Consider the following 18975-nt stretch of genomic DNA (forward strand, 5'->3'; position numbering starts at 1 on the left):
ATACAGAATGGTCTGCGCTCTTATATACAGTATTCTGGAATGCTGTATATAAGGGCTCACTAGTGGTGGCTGCAGCTTATAAGGGTAAAATCTGGTGACAGGTTCGTTTTAAGTATCGTTCCCTTATCATCAACTAAAGTAAAGGTAAAGTGATAGTGCTTTGTTGGAAATCTATCAAATACATTGACACCCATCAAAGTGCAAAACAAACTTCAGTCAGTAAAACAATACACTCCTTTTTGTTTTTGATTTTTCTTTTTTTATACAAATATCATTTGATCCTTTTATCTCTTTAAATAGCACTTTTACAGCAATATGTTGTAATCATGCACAAAATAAAAACCAATTATATGTGGAAAGCATTCCCTTAGTTGCATATTCATTCCATCAAGCACTTTGTGAATAGCAAACACAACAAAATAATAGGATTTTTTTTACAGCGTTAGATATCATAAATCCTATATGAACAAAATGAAGATGCCTATAAGAAAAAAAATATGTTTCCTTTTTTTTTTCCAAGTAAATATCTTTAAAAAATGTACAAAAGAGCATCGCAGGTATTAAAAATGATATTTTGTGCTTTTGCATGCCGTTAGTAAGATAAGGACCTGAAAACTAGAGTTCATGTCTTCTATACCGTTCTGCAATAGCTGTGTTCTCTGTGACATCTGTAGTTTTAGCAAAAAAAAAAAAAAATAGAAAGAAAAAAAATAAAAATACATCAGATATTAAATTCAATAAAATTGCATTCAGTTTCGAGTAGTTGGAAGTCCAAAGCACTGGTTCTTGCTGCTTGAATACCTGTTACACAAAGAAATGTTATTGTTGTTTCATATTTGTGGAAGATTTATTTTTTAAATTAAATATTGAAATTTTTTCATATTTTATTTATATGAATATATATATATATATATACCGTATATAATTTTATCGTTTTATCGTATATCATTTTAAGGGGTTTGTCCAAAAAATAAAAGAAAAACAAACAAGACAAAAAGGAAAAACAAACAAACAAAACATAACTGCTTTCTTATCCAAAACAGACCCCACCAGTTCTTGGGTTGTGTCTGGTATTACAATAAGGCTACATTTAAAGAGGACTAGCCAACAGGATTTTCATATATAAAATAAAGGCAGTGCTATACTGGCGCTATCATGCTGATTCTGTACATACCTTTAGTTGTGTGATCGGATGTATAGTTTCTGAAATACAGCCAAGTAAAGTTAGTGAAATACACTGTTATTTGATTGATAGAAGCTGCAGAATATGTAATAGGTGGGTAAGGTTTTGCTAGTCCCGACCCTGTCTCTATGTTCTCCCTTCCTCCCTCCTCCCCTCCCCCCTGTAATAGAGACAGGCAGAGCAAAATAAGTAGCAAAACCTGACCCACCTATTAGATCTCCTGTAGCTGCTATCAATCAAATAACAGTGCATTTCACAAAGTTTACTTGCCTGTATTTCAGAAACTATACATCCGATCTCACAACTAAAGGTATGTATAGAATCAGCATGATAGCACTAATATAGCACTGGCTTTAGTTTATATAGGAAAATCCTGTTGGTCGGTCCTCTTTAAGTTAGTGAGGCTTAAATGTAATACCAACACAACTTGAGAACAGGGGTGGCACTGTTTGCGAAAGGGAGCAACTTTATATTTGTAAACCTATGCAGCACCTATACTTCTACTTTGCTAAATTCTCATCAATGGGTTTCATTCAGTATGTCAATCATATCAAGTTATATCAATCATGCACAATTATTTAATAAAAAAAGATATTTCATATATAAAAATACCTTATACTTGTTTTAATCACATTTCTAAATTGTAGACTATAAATGATTAATTAAATACTTGTCTTTAGGCCTCAGACGCATGCACAAAGCCGTATAGTGGTGCTCGGAGTTAGAGGCGGCGTCAGCCCCCGGTAAACCTGGGCAAGTGTCGGGGCCCTGGATCGCCGAGGGGGTCCACTCACAGATGGCATGGTGGCGTACTGCCAATGGCGGCACGCCATGCAGCTGCTTTGGAGCCCGTGAGTCAGAGAAGCCTGGTTTCAGCACTGAACCGTGCCTCCCCCCTCTCGTGGCTCCCCAATGAGGATCGCACTTTCAATTGTATCGGCATCGCAGATGCCGATACAATTGAAAGCATTGATGACAGAGTGAGCAGCGCGCTCTCTCTCATCATTCTGTGCCTCTGATAGCTCAGTACAGCGGAGCGCGATGACGTCATTACTGTGTGCGCCTGTGTGCTGAGCTGTCAGAGCGGCAGAACAATGGACTCGTGAGGAGACCCAAGCAACGGGGGAATGTAGAAGAAGTGAGTGTGTGTTAATCACGGTGGCCAGACCACTATGGGGCTGCATTAAACGGTATGGGGGTTGCATAATGCTGCCACATGGGGGCACATAATGCATAACATTATATGGAGGAATATGACGCTGCATTAAATTATGTGGATCAATATGTGTGCATTATGTTATATGGAGGAGTGTAGGGGCTACATACTTCTATACCCCCCCAGAGCTGTATATCCCCTCCACCCCAGTGCTGTATACCCCGCAGAGCTCTATGTCCCTTCCACCTCAGTGTGTATACCCCCCAGAGCTGTATGTCCCCTTCCACCCCAGTGCTGTATACCCCTCAGAGCTGTATCCCCCCCCTCTGGAGCTGTATGCCCTTCCATTGCTGTATGCCCCTTCCTCAGTAATGTGTATGCCCCTCAGTAATTTCTATACCCCCTGTCCCTCCTGTGATGTATAAACAGCAGTGTCAGTGTGCACTGTGCGCGGCCATGTCTGTTAGTGACTGCCATCATGCTGCACAGCCCCTTGCCCAGGAGGAGCTGGACGGAGACAAGTGGGGGAGATGAGTGAGGCTGCTGCTGGCTTCCCCATATTAATACCTCTAATGTGTCTCTGTGTGTGTGTATGTATGATGTGTGTCTGTGTGTCAGCGTATATGACTGTGTATGGATTTGTCTGTTTATATGTGTTTTTCTGAATTTCTCTTTAAATATGTACATGTACGTATGCCTGTATATGTATGTATGTATCTGTGTATGTGCGTGTCTGCTTGTGCATGGGGCCCACTGAAACTCTTTCGCACGAGTCCCACAAAAACCTGGAGTCTGCCCTGCTCGGAGTTTCAGTGTGCCGCCATATAACCCCAATCACACCTCATTACTTTAGTATTCATCCTTAGAACTGAAGCCATGCTTTATAGAACAATATCTTTGTGATATTGGAAATCCCTGTAGGAAATAAATATATTATTGAGGTACAATAAGACCCCATAGAGCTCCATGGGCTCTGTACAATTTGGGATGTTGTATTATGCTGTAATACAGTTTTGCGCATCAGCCCAATGTGTGGTTTAAAACCGTATAAATCTGCAATCAGATAATTCCAACTAGTGATTGTCACCAGGAAATGAAATCTTTCATATAAAGTGGTTACCGGTGTGAATATTTTTACGTTTTACAAATAGAAATATATTGTACTTACTAATATACTTTAAAGGGAATCGGTCATCAAGTTTTTGCTAGCTCATCTGAGAGCAGCATGATGTAGGAAAATAACCCTGATTCCAACTATGTATCACTTAGCTTGCTGGGTGCAGCAGTTGTGTCACAATCAGAGTTCTTAGATGTAGCAGAGATCAGAAAGTTAACCCCACCCACACCACAGCTCTCTGTGTACACTGTATATAGACAGTGAGCTGCTTATCAGAGGGGGGGCATGGTCAGATGCCTGCTTCTCTGAGGGCCTGCTATTAACCATTTACATGCTGCTGTTAATTATTAATGGGTCGATTCATTTTTCTTTAAAGCAACTTACAGTCTCATATTTTTTAAGTTACAGTAAATAATGCAACTATTGGCTCCCGAAATGCTTTAGTGTTCTGTAACTAAACAGCATAAGACTGAAACACGGTGAATAAATTAAATACCGTAATTAGTCAAGCATTCGAAAGTGACTCAGGGAAAGTTGACGCCGACGAGCAAAGAGATTACCTGATGTGTCCCTGTCTCTGACTTAATCAAAGAGTATAGAACGGAAAATATGTATCATAAATCTTTATGACATGCCCCAAATAAAATTAATTTCCTTTTACACTGCTGCTCTCTGAAAATTAGTCAGATGCTGCATTTGTTCTATGTCAACATTTTTACTGGTTCATGTGCTGTAAATGAATATGTTAATAGAAATGATATTACATACGATCCATTCATCAAGCACCCGGCCTCATCATAATGCTTTTATCTCTTCTCCGTGACACAAGTGATAACATTAGTCTTTCAAGAGCCGTTGAAGAAAGCTGATGTAAATGGAAAATGGTCCGGGGGAAAAGCAACCCTCAGCATTTCAAGTGACCGCAATGGAATATATAATAGGACTCGGAACATGAACACATCTTATCATATATCACATATTAAGTCACTCCGAGAGCACTTTTATGTTACATTGTGCTTCCTCTACTGATAAAATGTTTATAGTCATAAAGACCAGTAGAGTAGATAGGTTAAATCTGGCAATACACCTTCAGAAGCAGATGGACGGCTTCTTTCTCAGCTGTCAATTTAAAATCCTAACACCTCATATAGGTGTATGCTCAGTTTGGGCGAGCGTGCATGTGGTTTGTATGGGGAGAGGAAAGTAAGCTGGTGACAAAGTATCAGGTATGTTGAAACAAAGGATTAAGCATTTTAAAATAAAAGACATGTTAAATAATGGATTCAACAAGCCCAATCCATCCCTCCAACATTATCCTTATCCACACAATACTGGTCCCACCAAAAATGGCAACTTACACCGTGTGAAATAGTAGAAAAATGAAGAGCACTCATCGATGGTTGCTGTGCAAATAGGTGGAAGTTGATTCACAAGTGCGGCATTACATGTGGTGGCAGGCGGGGAGGGAGCAGGACGGGGCGGCACGTCAGACGACGGCCGTTTTCACACTCTATTACATAGATATTAGATTGCGAAACGGCCGTCGTCTGATGTGCTGCCCCGTCCTGCTCCCTCCCCGCCTGCCACCACATGTAATGCCGCACTTGTGAATAAACTTCCACCTATTTGCACAGCAACCATCGGTGAGTGCTCTTCATTTTTCTACTATTTCATACAGTGGATCATGTTGCCGTTTTTTTGAAGTAGCACCACGTAGCTGCGCTTATGTTCTTCCAGCATCAGTGCTTCTCTTGCCTATATTTTTTTGCTGCGTTCAGCATTATGGCTGTGTATGTTTTAAGGGTTTTTTCCCCCATGTGTCTCTATATATAGAGTAGTGCCCTGTCCTCCTTACCTTGTAGAATTTACTATGGCAGCTTACACCAACTTCTCACTGATGTGTATGGACGTGCAGATGCCATTACACATGAGATATCTGTCACTTGGATGCTTGTCCAGACAACAAGGTTAATGATATAAAATAGAGATTTTTTCCACATTTAAAAAATCTCACAAACCAGCAGTCCTTTGGGTCAAGCGCTTACTATTGTCTTAGGACAATTTTTTAACCTTGTCCAGACAACAGTTTTCTCTATTGACTCCCCCACACACATGAACGCTCAACTTGGTTGAGTGTTCATACATTTCCCAAGGGGACCATTTTCCAAGGGGATCCTTTAGTGATATCTTATTTTCCCGAGAACAAAATGTTAATATTTAAATTGCCCAATGTTATCTCCTCCAATAGCTAATGTTGGTGAGTCACCCCTGCACATAAGATGGTTGGCCACTTCCCGATTCATCAGACTTTTACGGAGGATCTGTCAGTAGGGTCAACCTTTTTAGTCATCTATACGAGCACGTAAGTCATAGAAACCTCTCCATGACCTAAATGCTCATATAGATGACTAAAAAGGTTGATCCTACTGACAGTTCGCCCTTTAAAGTCTGATGAATTGCTCAATTTGGCCCAAGTGGCCAACCATCTTTATTATAAAATGATAGCTTGATATATGTGCCTTATTATAGACTATTTTTTTCTTAATATGTAAATTAGCTGTTAAGATGGGCCGGACATAGATCTCCCTAAGACTCTACCTTCAGAGTTTATTTAAAATGAAAGAGACATGTAATGACTGACAATCCGCTCTCCTGATCTACATGTCTCACACTGGTAACACTGCCTTTCATTTATAATAATCTCTGGAGGCAGATTCTCAGGGAAGTCTATATCCGGCCCATAGATCTTAACAGCTTATTTACATATAAAAAAAATTTCCATTTTACTAGAATAAGTCATTGGATCACAAATATCAAGGTATGTTTAAGCTACCTTCTGACCTGCACAGCTATATAAATGGCTTAGGAGGATTTCCTACTGTCATATAACCTTGAGAAATACAAAAATATCCATAGGAGTGATAACGGAGTAGTAATCATAAGTATACTATGCTAAAAAAGCATTAAGAATATCATATGGAAAGACCTGTATGGGCTACCATAAACAATAAGGATGCAAACCACTCAAATTAATTGCATAAAGACAAGAGGACACAAAGTGGTTGAGATGCAACAATATGTATCAAAATTTAATAATACATACAAATATAGTAGTGCACAATAAGTACAGTAAGGATAAAAAAGACAGAGGTTGCAAAAAGCACTGAAAAATGGAGAATATCACATGGCATAAGTAATTGTATATAGATAGAAAACTAAGGACCATGTGATTATCCAAGATATTCGCTGGTGAAACAGAAGTTGGCATACAGCAACAGCTAATATGAAGCAGTATACAATGCAATGTAATGCAATATAAATGCAAAATCGTATCAGGGCTGTATCAGAATATACAGGAAATCAGCAGTGTAACATGGCGTCAATCAGCCTATATGAATAAAAATATATACCACTTAGGGGGGGACTTCTGGTCCTGTATCCTTGCACTCGGCACTTTTATGTCACGCTGCTGACTCTCTTTCTACCTTGATACTGCTGTGGTATGTTTCTCCACTGATGTTGTATTGGCATTATATACTGCTTCATATCGGCAATTGCTGTATGCTAATACCTGGGTCACCAGTGATTACTCTGGACAACCACATGGTACATATATTTTTATTCATATAGGCTGATTGACGCCATGTTACACTGCTGATTTCCTGTATATTCTGATACAGCCCTGATATGATTTTGCATTTATATTGCATTACATTGCATTGTATACTGCTTCATATTAGCTGTTGCTGTATGCCAACTTCTGTTTCACCAGCGAATATCTTGGATAATCACATGGTCCTTAGTTTTCTATCTATATACAATTACTTATGCCATGTGATATTCTCCATTTTTCAGTGCTTTTTGCAACCTCTGTCTTTTTTATCCTTACTGTACTTATTGTGCACTACTATATTTGTATGTATTATTAAATTTTGATACATATTGTTGCATCTCAACCACTTTGTGTCCTCTTGTCTTTATGTCATATAACCTTTAATTGTGACAATTTGGATGAGTTTTTGTCACCCCAGATCATACTGATATTGTTGACAAATTCTCATAAAGGATAAGTGGATACATTTAAATATTTTGCTGTATATATTGTGCTCAAGACAATTTAGGTTAACAATTTGATTATTAAGACTCATAAAGTAAACCATTTCCCGTCTTGGAGTTTAGAGACATAATAGGAGAATAATTTCTGTATTGTCTTTCCATTCTGCCATTTGTCGACTTATATATGCTTAAAGATATATATATATATATATATATATATATATATATATATATATATATAATATATATATATATAATATATATATCTATATTTATTTATATATATATATATATATATTTATTATATATATATATGTTTTATTTATATTTATATATATAATATAACATAATATATAATTTATATTATGTTTATTTATGTTTTAGGATCCCTGATAGTAATCCTTATGAGTTGAATATCTGATCTTGTAGGAAGTGACATTGCACTGCTGGCACTGTCTTTACAATCACCCTTGTGCTATAGGCATATGTGGCATGTTCACAATGATAAGCGGCACAATTTCCCACCTGTCACTTGGCATCATTGTCATTACGTTTTTTCCTTCCTATAGTTTACTGCAGTCTATGTTTTAGATTGCAATTGCAGATTGATTTCATTACTATGTAAATACACAGGGATCCCAGAACCAATGTCAGTTTATGTCCATGAAAGAACATTTTTGGGACCGACTGCATAAATCTGATCTTGAAAAACACTGCAAGATTCTTTGCTTATGTGTTTATAAATAAAGGATAGGTTCAGACGAATCTATGGAGAAAGATACCCACAGACTAAACATGGTCTGAGCCATGGGGTATGGATGTAGGATAAATATTGATAAATACCGATATGATACTTGTTTGGCATGCATTTTTTTGTTGGGAAGGGTATGGGGTACCTTGATGAAGAATTACTTTGTACCACTGACAAATTAAACCTGCTCGCCTGAAAGGAGTTCAGATATCCCCGTAGATATTATCGCTGGTTTATACCAACACCAAAAACTTAATGAGAATATGTCAACCCAATTTGAGAAATGCAGAAGCTCTGATTCTAGCACTGTCACTTAAAGAGAATCTGTAAGGTTTTTGCTATGTAATCTGAAGACATCAGGAAATAGGGGATGAAACACAGAATTCAGCGGTGTCACTTATTAAACTGTGTGCTGTTGTTTGGATACAGTGAATGTTTTATCACTAGTACATTATCATTTCTCTTGCCAAGTCATCCAGACACGCCCCCTCCTATGATAAGCAGCTCACTATCAATATACAATGTACATTAAAAGTTGTGGTGTGGGCGGGGTTAAATTTCTGAGCTCCTCTACATCTAAGAACTCTAATTGTGTCACAACAGCTGCACCCAGTAAACTAAGTGATACATTGTTGGTATCGGGTCTCTGTCTCTACATTATGCTGCTCTCAGATGAGGTAGCAAAAACCTGGAGACAGATTCCCTTCAAGGAGCTTCTTGTACTTTTGATAAACCACTGTTTTATCTCCTGCACTTCTACCAGTCCTCACATAGATGAAATCCATGCTATGTAGTTTTTGATAGTCATGGGTTTTGGCTACCACCCCATCGTCCACCACTGACTGGCAGTTTTTGTCTATGCACAGTTTAAGCAGAAAAGTGTCAATCAAATGTGGTGTGAGGTTAGACAAAGCTGATCATTGAGAAACCCAGCAGATATAACAATCATATTATCAAAACTTCAGCAAGAAGTAAGTGACCCAGAGCTTGATTCAGGTTCTCTGTCTCCATTTTATGCTGCTCTAGGATTAGGAGGCATAAATCTAGTGTCAGATTTGATTCCTTTAAAGAGGAACAACCACTAGGATTTTCCTATATAAACTAAAGCCAGTGCTATATTGGTGCTATCATGCTGATTCTATACATACCGTTTAGTTGTGAGATCGGATGTAAACATTCTGAAATACCTACCCGCACGCAACCTCAGATCCTCACAAGATCTCCTTCTCTACTCCTCTCTTATCTCCTCTTCCCACAATCGCGTACAAGATTTCTCCCGTGCCTCCCCCATACTCTGGAACGCTCTACCTCAGCATATCATACTCTCCCCTACCGTGGAAAGCTTCAAGAGGAACCTCAAGACCCACCTCTTCCAACAAGCCTACAACCTACAATAGCCCTCAGTCCAGTAGACCACTGCGCAACCAGCTCTGTCCTCACCTATTGTACCATCACCCATTCCCTGTAGACTGTGAGCCCTCGCGGGCAGGGTCCTCTCTCCTCCTATACCAGTCTGTCTTGTACTGTTAATGATTGTTGCACGTATACCCTCTTTCACTGTAAAGCGCCATGGAATAAATGGCGCTATAATAATAAATAATAATAATAAATACAGGCAAGTAAATTTTGTGACATGCACTGTTATTTGATTGATAGATTGTAAAGCGCTGCGGAATATGTTAGCGCTATATAAAAATAAAGATATATTTAAATTAAATTAAAAATTATTTATTTAATTAAAGACTTATTTATTTATTTATTTATAGAAGCTACAGAATATCTAATAGGTGGGTTGGGTTTTGCTAGTTATTCCCACCCCTGTCTACCTGCCTGTCCTTCCTCCCCCTGTTTCTGTTATTACAGGGTGAGGAAGGAGTGAGGAAGGACAGGGGAGAGGAAGGACAGGCAGACAGGGGCAAGAATAACTAGCAAAACTCAACCCACCTATTAGATATTCTGCAGCACCTATCAATCAAGTGACCAGTGCATTTCACAAACTTTACTTGCCTGTATGTCAGAAACTATACATCCGATCTCACAACTAAAGGTATGTATAGAATCAGTCTGATAGCGCCAGTATAGCACTGGCTTTAGTTTATATATGAACATCCTGGTGGTTGATCCTCTTTAACCCCTTAACGACCCATGACGTACTGGGTACGTCATGGATCGTGTGACGGTAAACCCCGCCCCCTGCCGCCGGCAGGCGACGGCGATCCGCGCACATATCAGCTGTTATCAACAGCTGACATGTGTGCCTGCTAGCCACGGGTGGAATCGCTTCCACCCGCGGCCATTAACCCCTTACATTTCGCTGCCAAAATCTGGCAGTGATATGTATATGGACGCCGCCATGACAGTCACTTACCCCGCCCCCACCGGAAGTCACGTGTCATGTGATGACGCCTGTAGCTAACATGACTCACTTCCTCTCAATGCCGGAATACAGCCGGCATTGAAAGTGAAGCAGCAAATCTGCAGTTCTCAGCTCTGTAGCTGAGATCTGCAGATAGATAATAGCGATCGGATTGCTGATCGCTATAGCCCCCTAGGGGGACTAGTAAAATAAAAAAAAAGTTTTAAAAATTTTTTTAAAAAATTAAAAAAAATAAAAAAACCTAAAAGTTCAAATCACCCCCCTTTCACCCCATTGAAAATTAAAGGGTTAAAAAAATAAAAAAATACACACATATTTGGTATCGCCATGTTCAGAAATGCCCGATCTATCAAAATATAAAATGAATGAATCTGATCAGTAAACGGCGTAGCGGCAAAAAAATTCCAAACGCCAAAATTACGTTTTTTGGTCGCCGCAAATTTTGCGCAAAATGCAATAACAGGCGATCAAAACGTAGCATCTGCGCAAAAATGGTACCGTTAAAAACGTCAGGTCGAGACGTAAAAAATAAGCCATCACTGAGCCTCAGATCCTGAAAAATGAGAATGCTACGAATTTTGGAAAATGGCGCAAAATGTGCGCCATGTTTTTTGGACAAGCTTGTGAATTTTTTTTAACCCCTTAGATACAAGTAAACCTATACATGTTTGGTGTCTACAAACTTGCACCGACCTGAGGCATCACATAGATACCTCAGTTTTACCATATAGTGAACACAGTGAATAAAATATCCCAAAAACTATTGTACAATCACACCTTTTTTGCAATTTTTCCGCACTTGGAATTTTTTTGCCGTTTTCCAGTACACTATATGGTAAAATTTATGGTTTCATTTAAAAGTACAACTCGTCCCGCAAAAAACAAGCCCTCATATGGCAAGATTGATGGAAAAATAAAAAAGTTACGCCTCTTGGAAGAAGGGGAGCAAAAAACAAAAACGCAAAAACGGAAAGTGCCCGGGGGATGAAGGGGTTAAGGAATCACATGATTGTTATATAGAGTTTGTGGCCTGACAGCATCATAAAGATCCACCTGAGGACCAGGAGAAACCTGAGGACCAGGAAAGACATGAGGTCATGCTATTCAGCGATTATATATGTGCAAATCTGCTCTCGTATTAAGGTCATATAAAACTGACCTAAGGCTCCATGTACATGGTCTTAGTTATTATGAATCTATACAGCCTCCAAATTGTACAGAGAGATTTGATATCACAACCATTGAAGTCCATGGTGCCCTATTGTATAAAAATTCTGATACACGGGATAAGGGTTCTTTTAATTAAACTACAGTAGGGCAATATAGGAAGTTAATTGATGATTGTTAGCAATGATTTAAAATGGGATTTTATCAACGACTGGTCACGTGTCTCTTGACCCAAATATGACAGCCTCATGGAAATATAAGAATCTGTCACGCTTGGGTCAAGAGAACCGCGGCCAGTCCATGCATTGCGATCCGACATTGGATCGAGGTGTGGAAGAGTCCTCATGGGTTTGATCATACAGAGAATAATCGATCACAAATGATTTCTATTTTCTGAAGGTGACCCCCCCCATTTTCCTTAGGTCAGAATTTTAGAATTTTCATTTCTGAAATTAATGGTATAGAAAAAAATTCCTTCTTTCATGGCACATGATAGAGAATTATTCCTTTGAGATTCCGTTTCTGCAGCTGCAGAGGAAAATGTTATTTTTAGCAAAATTAATTACAGAGTTGTGTTTTATGATAAAGCGATTGTGCTGACATGAACATTACAAAGCGAATGTGACAAACATGTCATATGTAGTTTGCAGATCTTAAGTGGGAGGGAATCACGTTACGATCAACAGAAGCCTCTAATGGAAGCTGAAAATCCCCAGCTAATTTCTGTATTAACGCTATTTTATTTTTAACTTGCAGGAGACTGTTTAAATGGCGTCTCTGCCCGGCTGTCAGATCAACACTTGGGTCTAATGAGCAGCAACAATTACGGTCTATATGTGGTTTTTCTGTCTTCGGCTGGGAAGCCAACTATAAAAATAACCCTAGTCTGTGGTTAGAGATTGTTTGCAGACAAACTATGTAAAATTTGCGAAATTTTATAGCCTTTAAATCCTCCACACTTTTCAATAGATATATTTGAAAATTATTCAATGCCCCTAGGGGATGTTTCTAATATAAATTCAGTGGAATAGAGTATGGGGGCACTATGACAATTTCATGGGGGAAATTTCTTATAGCGAATCTGTCACCAGGTTTTTGCTGCTTTGTTTGAGAGCAGCATGGTGTAGGCAAAGAGACCCTGATTCCAACGATGTATCACTTAGCATACTGGGTGCAGTGGATATAAAACAATCAAAGTTTTTAGATTTAGCAATGCAGTAGAGCTGAGAAGGCTAACCCCGCCCACATCAGGCTGCCTGCATACAAAGTCTATGGACAGTGAGCTGCTAATCACAGCATGGGATGTGGTGGACTAGCTGGCCTCTTGCTGGCCAAGTCTAGCAATGATAATCTGCTGAAGCTAAAACAAACATTGGAGGTAAACAGTTGCAAACAGTGTGATAAGAGATTTCTTAAATTTGTGTTAACCCTTAGGGGTACTTTGCACACTACGACATCGCAAGCCAATTGTAGCGATGCCAAGCGCGATAGTCCCCGCCCCCGTCGCAAATGCGATATCTTGTGATAGCTGCCGTTGCGAACATTATCGCTACGACAGCTTCACATGCACTTACCTGCCCTGCGACGTCACTCTGGCCAGCAAACTGCCTCCTTCCTAAGGGGGGGGGGTCGTGTGGCGTCACAGCGACGTCACACAGCAGGTGGTCAATAGAAGCAGAGGGGCGGAGATGAGCGGGACGTAAACATCCCGCCCACCTCCTTCCTTCCTCATTACAGGCGGGACGCAGGTAAGAAGATGTTCCTCACTCCTGCGGCTTCATACACAGCGATGTGTGTTGCCGCAGGAGCGAGGAACAACATCATACCTGTCGCTGCAGCGACATTATGGAAATGCCCGACACTACACAGGTCATACAATTTCGACACTTTTGAGCTCGTTAATCGTAGTAAAAACGATTCACATACTGCGATGTCGACAACGACGCTGGATGTGCGTCATTTTCGATTTGACCCCACCGACATCGCAGCTGCGATGTCGTAGTGTGCAAAGTACCTCTTACAGCCTGCTGTCTTCAGATTATATAGCAAAAATTTGCTGACAGATTCCCTTTAAGGGGGAAAATTGATAAAAAAGAATAAGAAAAAATTACTTGCTTTCCTAGAGCTAAAGATCCGGGGAAGTACATATGCTTCTGACTTCTGACAGTTGTCCCTGATGTCAAGACAAGAGCCATTGGGGACTGTACCTCAATTTTTATATTTATTTTCTTCGCACTAATGCATGTTCATATTCCTATATTCATTGATAACATATCTTAGCATTTAGTGTAACTGTCTCTGTATTTATTATTTGTTTTAAGTTTGCATTATTACCGGGTTAGGTGGCGCAATGGTTACCTTACCCTGGGCTTTGGAAACCCACACTACAGCATAAGTACAAAGCTGGAACAAGGCTTTCATTTATATATGATAGTTAGGTAACAATATATTCACACTGCCGACATCGCTGTAGTTAGAAAAAGTATGTTGTATTTTGCTTATTGCAAAAACTTAGAAGTCCAGCTATTACTGTACTTTTCTTGTGGCTGTATTCTCATAATTTGTGCCAAATTGATCAAAATTTCCTATGGTGTTTCATAAACTTGGCACATAATTACATTTATAATACTTCCATCTATAACGATTTCTCAATTTTTCTTCATCCTCCTACTGGGGTGAGAAATGCATTTTTTTATGCCAGTTTAAAAAAAAAATCGCATTCCACCCTACTTGTTTACCTGCTACTTTTCAAGTGTCAAAGCAAAAATTATATATATATATATATATATATATATATATATATATATATTATTATTATTATTATTATTATATATATAGAAAACTGCTGAAAAATCCTTGAAGTTTTCCCCTGATTTCATTCAATAGGAGAGATTTATCAAAAGCTTTTCACTAGTTTCTTCTAAGAAGAAAGATGGAAACTTGCAAATTTGTGTTATCACCACTTTTAAGCCTCATTCAGACATTCGTGTGTAACGTATGTGTGGTATCTGTTTTGTTCATGGATACCACATGTATTCATTATAATCTATGGTGCGATTCACATGTCCATGTTTTTACACTGATGACACACTGATCCAAAGCACTGATATGGATGTGTGAATGAGGCCTAAAGGCCCAGTCACACTAAACAACTTGCCAGCGATCCCAACAATGATCCAACCTGATAGGGATCGCTGGTAAGTTGCTAGGAGGTTGCTGGTGAGATGTCACACTGCGACGCTACAGCGATCCCACCAGCAACCTGACTTGGCAGGGATCGCTGGAGCGTCGCTACACGGGTTGCTGGTGAGCTCACCAGCAACCAGTGACCAGCCCCCAGCCAGCAGCGCCGCGTGGAAGTGATGCTGCGCTTGGTAACTAAGGTAAATATCGGGTAACCAACCCGATATTTACCTTGGTTACCAGCGCACACCGCTTAGCGCTGGCTCCCTGCTCTCCTAGCTACAGTACACATGGGGTTAATTACCCGATGTGTCCTGCAGCTACATGTGCACAGAGCAGGAGCCGGCACTGACAGTGAGAGCGGCGGATGCTGGTAACGAAGGTAAATATCAGGTAACCAAGGTAAGGGCTCCTTGGTTACCCGATGTTTACTGTGGTTACCAGCGTCCGCAGAAGCCGGCTCCCTGCTCACTGCACATTTAGTTCTTCCTCTGTCGCTGTCACACACAGCGATCTGTGCTTCACAGCGGGACAGCAACAACTAAAAAATGGCCCAGGACATTCAGCAAAAACCAGCGACCTCACAGCAGGGGCCAGGTTGTTGCTGGATGTCACACACAGCAACATCGCTAGCAACGTCACAAAAGTTGTTCGTTAGCAGCGATGTTGCTAGCGATGTTGCTAGCGATGTTGTTTAGTGTGACTGGGCCTTTAGCTAAAGGTGTGTGCCGGGCATTGGGTTGCAATGTAAATAAGATTTAAGGGGTTATTCCCATCGCCAAGATCCTATCCCAATATATAGTAGGTGTAATAAAAGTAACAATATTATCAAATTTGGCAAATATAGAAAAAACAAAAAACTGCTCACCACTGCAGAGACAAGCCTGAATAGATCCTCCTGTTGATATCCAATGGTTCGGCACGGATCACGGCAGCTAGCCGCCGAGAAGATAGCACAAGCCGGTGTCTTTACTTGCAATTTGGATATTTTTTTTATCAAGTTGAAATAAATAAAGAAGAGTTTTTATTTATCCTCTGAAGTCCAGCTGGATTTTCCTTACTGCTTTGTTCCAATATTATCAAATAGCTCCAATTAGAAATCTAGTATAGTTCTTCTGATTCACTATACCACTTACCTCATGTGCAGGGCATTGCAGGACCTTAGGTATCCATGGTTATGTCCATGTTTGTAATCATGGATACCCAAGGTCCTGCAATGCCCTGAACATGAGTAAGCGACATTGCTTTTCAGAAGAACTATACTACGTTTCTAATTGGAGGTATTTGCTCATATTATCATTATTATTACACCTACTACATATTGGGATGGGATCTTGGCGATAGGAATCCGAATAACCCTTTAAGCTCGATTTTTGAATTGTGATTTAAAAACTCACTCCAATGGAGAGAGGAGCAAAAAGTGAAAAATCAGGTGTAGACAGAAGTCTTATATGTAAAGATGAGCCAAACCTATCAAATACTGTGTGACACTTGAATACATTTGGAGCAGATAAGGGCAATACAGCCAAGACCAAAACTTACTTCACACCTTCCTCTCCTGATAAATTGCCCCAATACCTCTTGTCGCAAGTGAAGGGGCTGTTAAATGACATTAGAGGTGATGCTGTTCCCAGGCTACCTTGTTCTCCTTTTCTCTATCATTTCTCTATGAAAGTGAGGTTGATTAAATGACTTGTCTGGGACTATAATATCGATAACCTATCAATGTTTGATCGGTAGGGGTGTGACAACCGGCACCCTGCCAATTAGCTGTAGGGAAATTCATATGCCCCTGACTTCTGACTGGGTACCAAGGTCTCCAGATTAGGCCACTTAACACATGCCTTTCAACCTTCCCGGATCCAAAGGGGACATTACTGGATTTGTTACGCTGCCCCGCTGACCCAGGAGGTTGACATCATGTCCCCCTTTAAATTGCATCTTCACCTTCAGGATGCAGATACAGGTGAATATAACAGAGGAGAGGGGAGTTCTCAGTTTAGTGGTGGTTTCATAATGTGTGAAAGAGGGGCTGTGGTAACATCATTTGTGGAGGTGGCAATTTGGGGGCATCGTGAGTGTTAAGGCATCATACTGTGTGGAGGGCATAAAAGGGGTATGACATTGTGTGAGAGCACTAATGGACCTCATTAGGGGTGCTATTTTCTGTGTTGCCGAACAAAGAGAACTGGGTGGGGTAAGGAGGAGTGTGGCTTAAAGGAGTTGTCCGGGCATAAGAATTTGATGACAAAACTATAGGACAGGTCATCAATAGCTGCTGGACGATAGATGGGGTCCAACAGTTGATGTCCCCAATGATCAGCTGTTTTGCCGTTATGAGATACTGCACTACAACCTCCATTCTTTTGCACATTAGACAGTTGACAACCGCTCCACTTTAAATTGAGCTGCACCCAACATCTCCCATCAAAATGTTTATAAATTTCTGCCACTGGAGCAAAAAACAGATTATCGTAGGGATGATGTCTGTCAGTCCCCAAATGAACTGCTATTGATGATCTAGTCAGTAGATAGGTTGTTAAATTCCAATGTCTGGACAGCCCTTTTAACTATATAAAAAAAAAGATATGTCCCTTTATCTTGTGCTTAAAGCCCGCTTTACACGCTACAAGATATTTTACGATGTGTCGGCGGGGTCACGTCGTAAGTGTCGCACATCCGGCATCGTAAGGTATGTTGTAGCGTGTGACAGCGACGTGCAATTGCGATTGAACGAAAAACCGTTCATCGCACGCACATCGTTCATTCCTGACGAATTTTACGTCAGATTGTTCATCGTACCCGGGGTAGAGCACATCGCAGTGTGTGACACCCTGGGAACGATGAACAGATCTCACCTGCGTCCTGCGGCTCCCGGCCCACAATGCGGAAGGAAGGAGGTGGGCGGGATGTTTATGTCCCGCTCAACTCCGCCCCTCCGCTTCTATTGGCCGGCTGCTGCGTGACGTCGATGTGACGCCGAACGTCCCTCCCACTCCAGGAAGTGGACGTTCGCCGCCCACATCCAGGTCGTATGGAAGGTAAGTATGTGTGATGGGGGTTAATCGTTTGTGTGGCATGTTCAACAAATTTAACGTGCCACACATACGATGGGGGTGCTGCAAATCGCATATGATATCGTATGCGAAATTGCAATGTGTAAAGCAGGCTTAAGAGTTGGAGATGTGGAGATGAGAGGTCTGTAACCATATAAAGCTTCTCAACACCATTGAATGGACGGATGGGATCTAACAGTGTATACTGTGATGTGGAAAAGTGTTTGCCTCCTTTCTGATTTCTTATTCTTTTGCATGTTTGTCACACAAATGTTTCAGATCACCAAACAAATTTAAATATTAGATAAAGACACACAAATAAATACACTTGTTCTCAATTAAGAACTCACTTAAATAAGACCTGCCTGACAAGGTGAAGTAGACATGCAGCATGATGTCTAGCTCTTGAGGATCTTTTGGTCTACTTCACTTTGTCAGGCTGGTCTTATTTAAGTGGTTTCTTGATTGAGAACAGGTGTGTTTACTTATGTTATCTTTGTCTAATATTTAAATTTGTTTGGTGATCTGAAACTTTTAAAGTGTGACAAACATGTAAAAGAATATGAAATCAGGAAGGGGGCAAACTCTTTTCACACCACTGAATAATGTGATAACGTTCCAGTATTATTTTGTGTGTGTGATTTTAGTTTTTTTTTTTTTGCTGGGGCAGCCTGTGAACAACTCTTGTTCAACCCTTTTGTAACTCCCTTAAAGCCAAACACTGTTGGTTCATGTTCTAATAGATGGGTAATGTTACTTTATTTACAGTTTATTACAGTTTACGGTATTCAAAGGGGTGGTACACTACAAAGAATAGTGGCCACATTGATGTAAAGCTGTGATAAAAGGCTTTTTATAAATACCTTCTGTTGTCAATTCTGCCTGTTAGTGACGCTATCGCTCTCTGCTCATCCCATCATGTGACCACG

General features: G+C 40.2%; 1 protein-coding gene across 2 annotated transcripts in view; it reads right to left on the bottom strand.

Moving 5' to 3' along the window:
- Positions 1-281: 281 nt before the first annotated feature.
- KCNK12 (potassium two pore domain channel subfamily K member 12) overlaps positions 282-18975 on the bottom strand; it is a 186504-nt gene continuing 167810 nt past the window's right edge. For both annotated transcript variants that reach the window (XM_075338035.1, XM_075338038.1), the window contains one exon: positions 282-801. In XM_075338035.1, the coding sequence (XP_075194150.1) occupies positions 750-801 (52 nt within the window). In that variant the 3' untranslated portion in view covers positions 282-749. The remainder of the gene's footprint in view (positions 802-18975) is intronic.

The sequence above is a fragment of the Anomaloglossus baeobatrachus genome, chromosome 3 (genome assembly GCF_048569485.1).
Source record: "Anomaloglossus baeobatrachus isolate aAnoBae1 chromosome 3, aAnoBae1.hap1, whole genome shotgun sequence".
NCBI lineage: Eukaryota > Metazoa > Chordata > Amphibia > Anura > Aromobatidae > Anomaloglossus > Anomaloglossus baeobatrachus.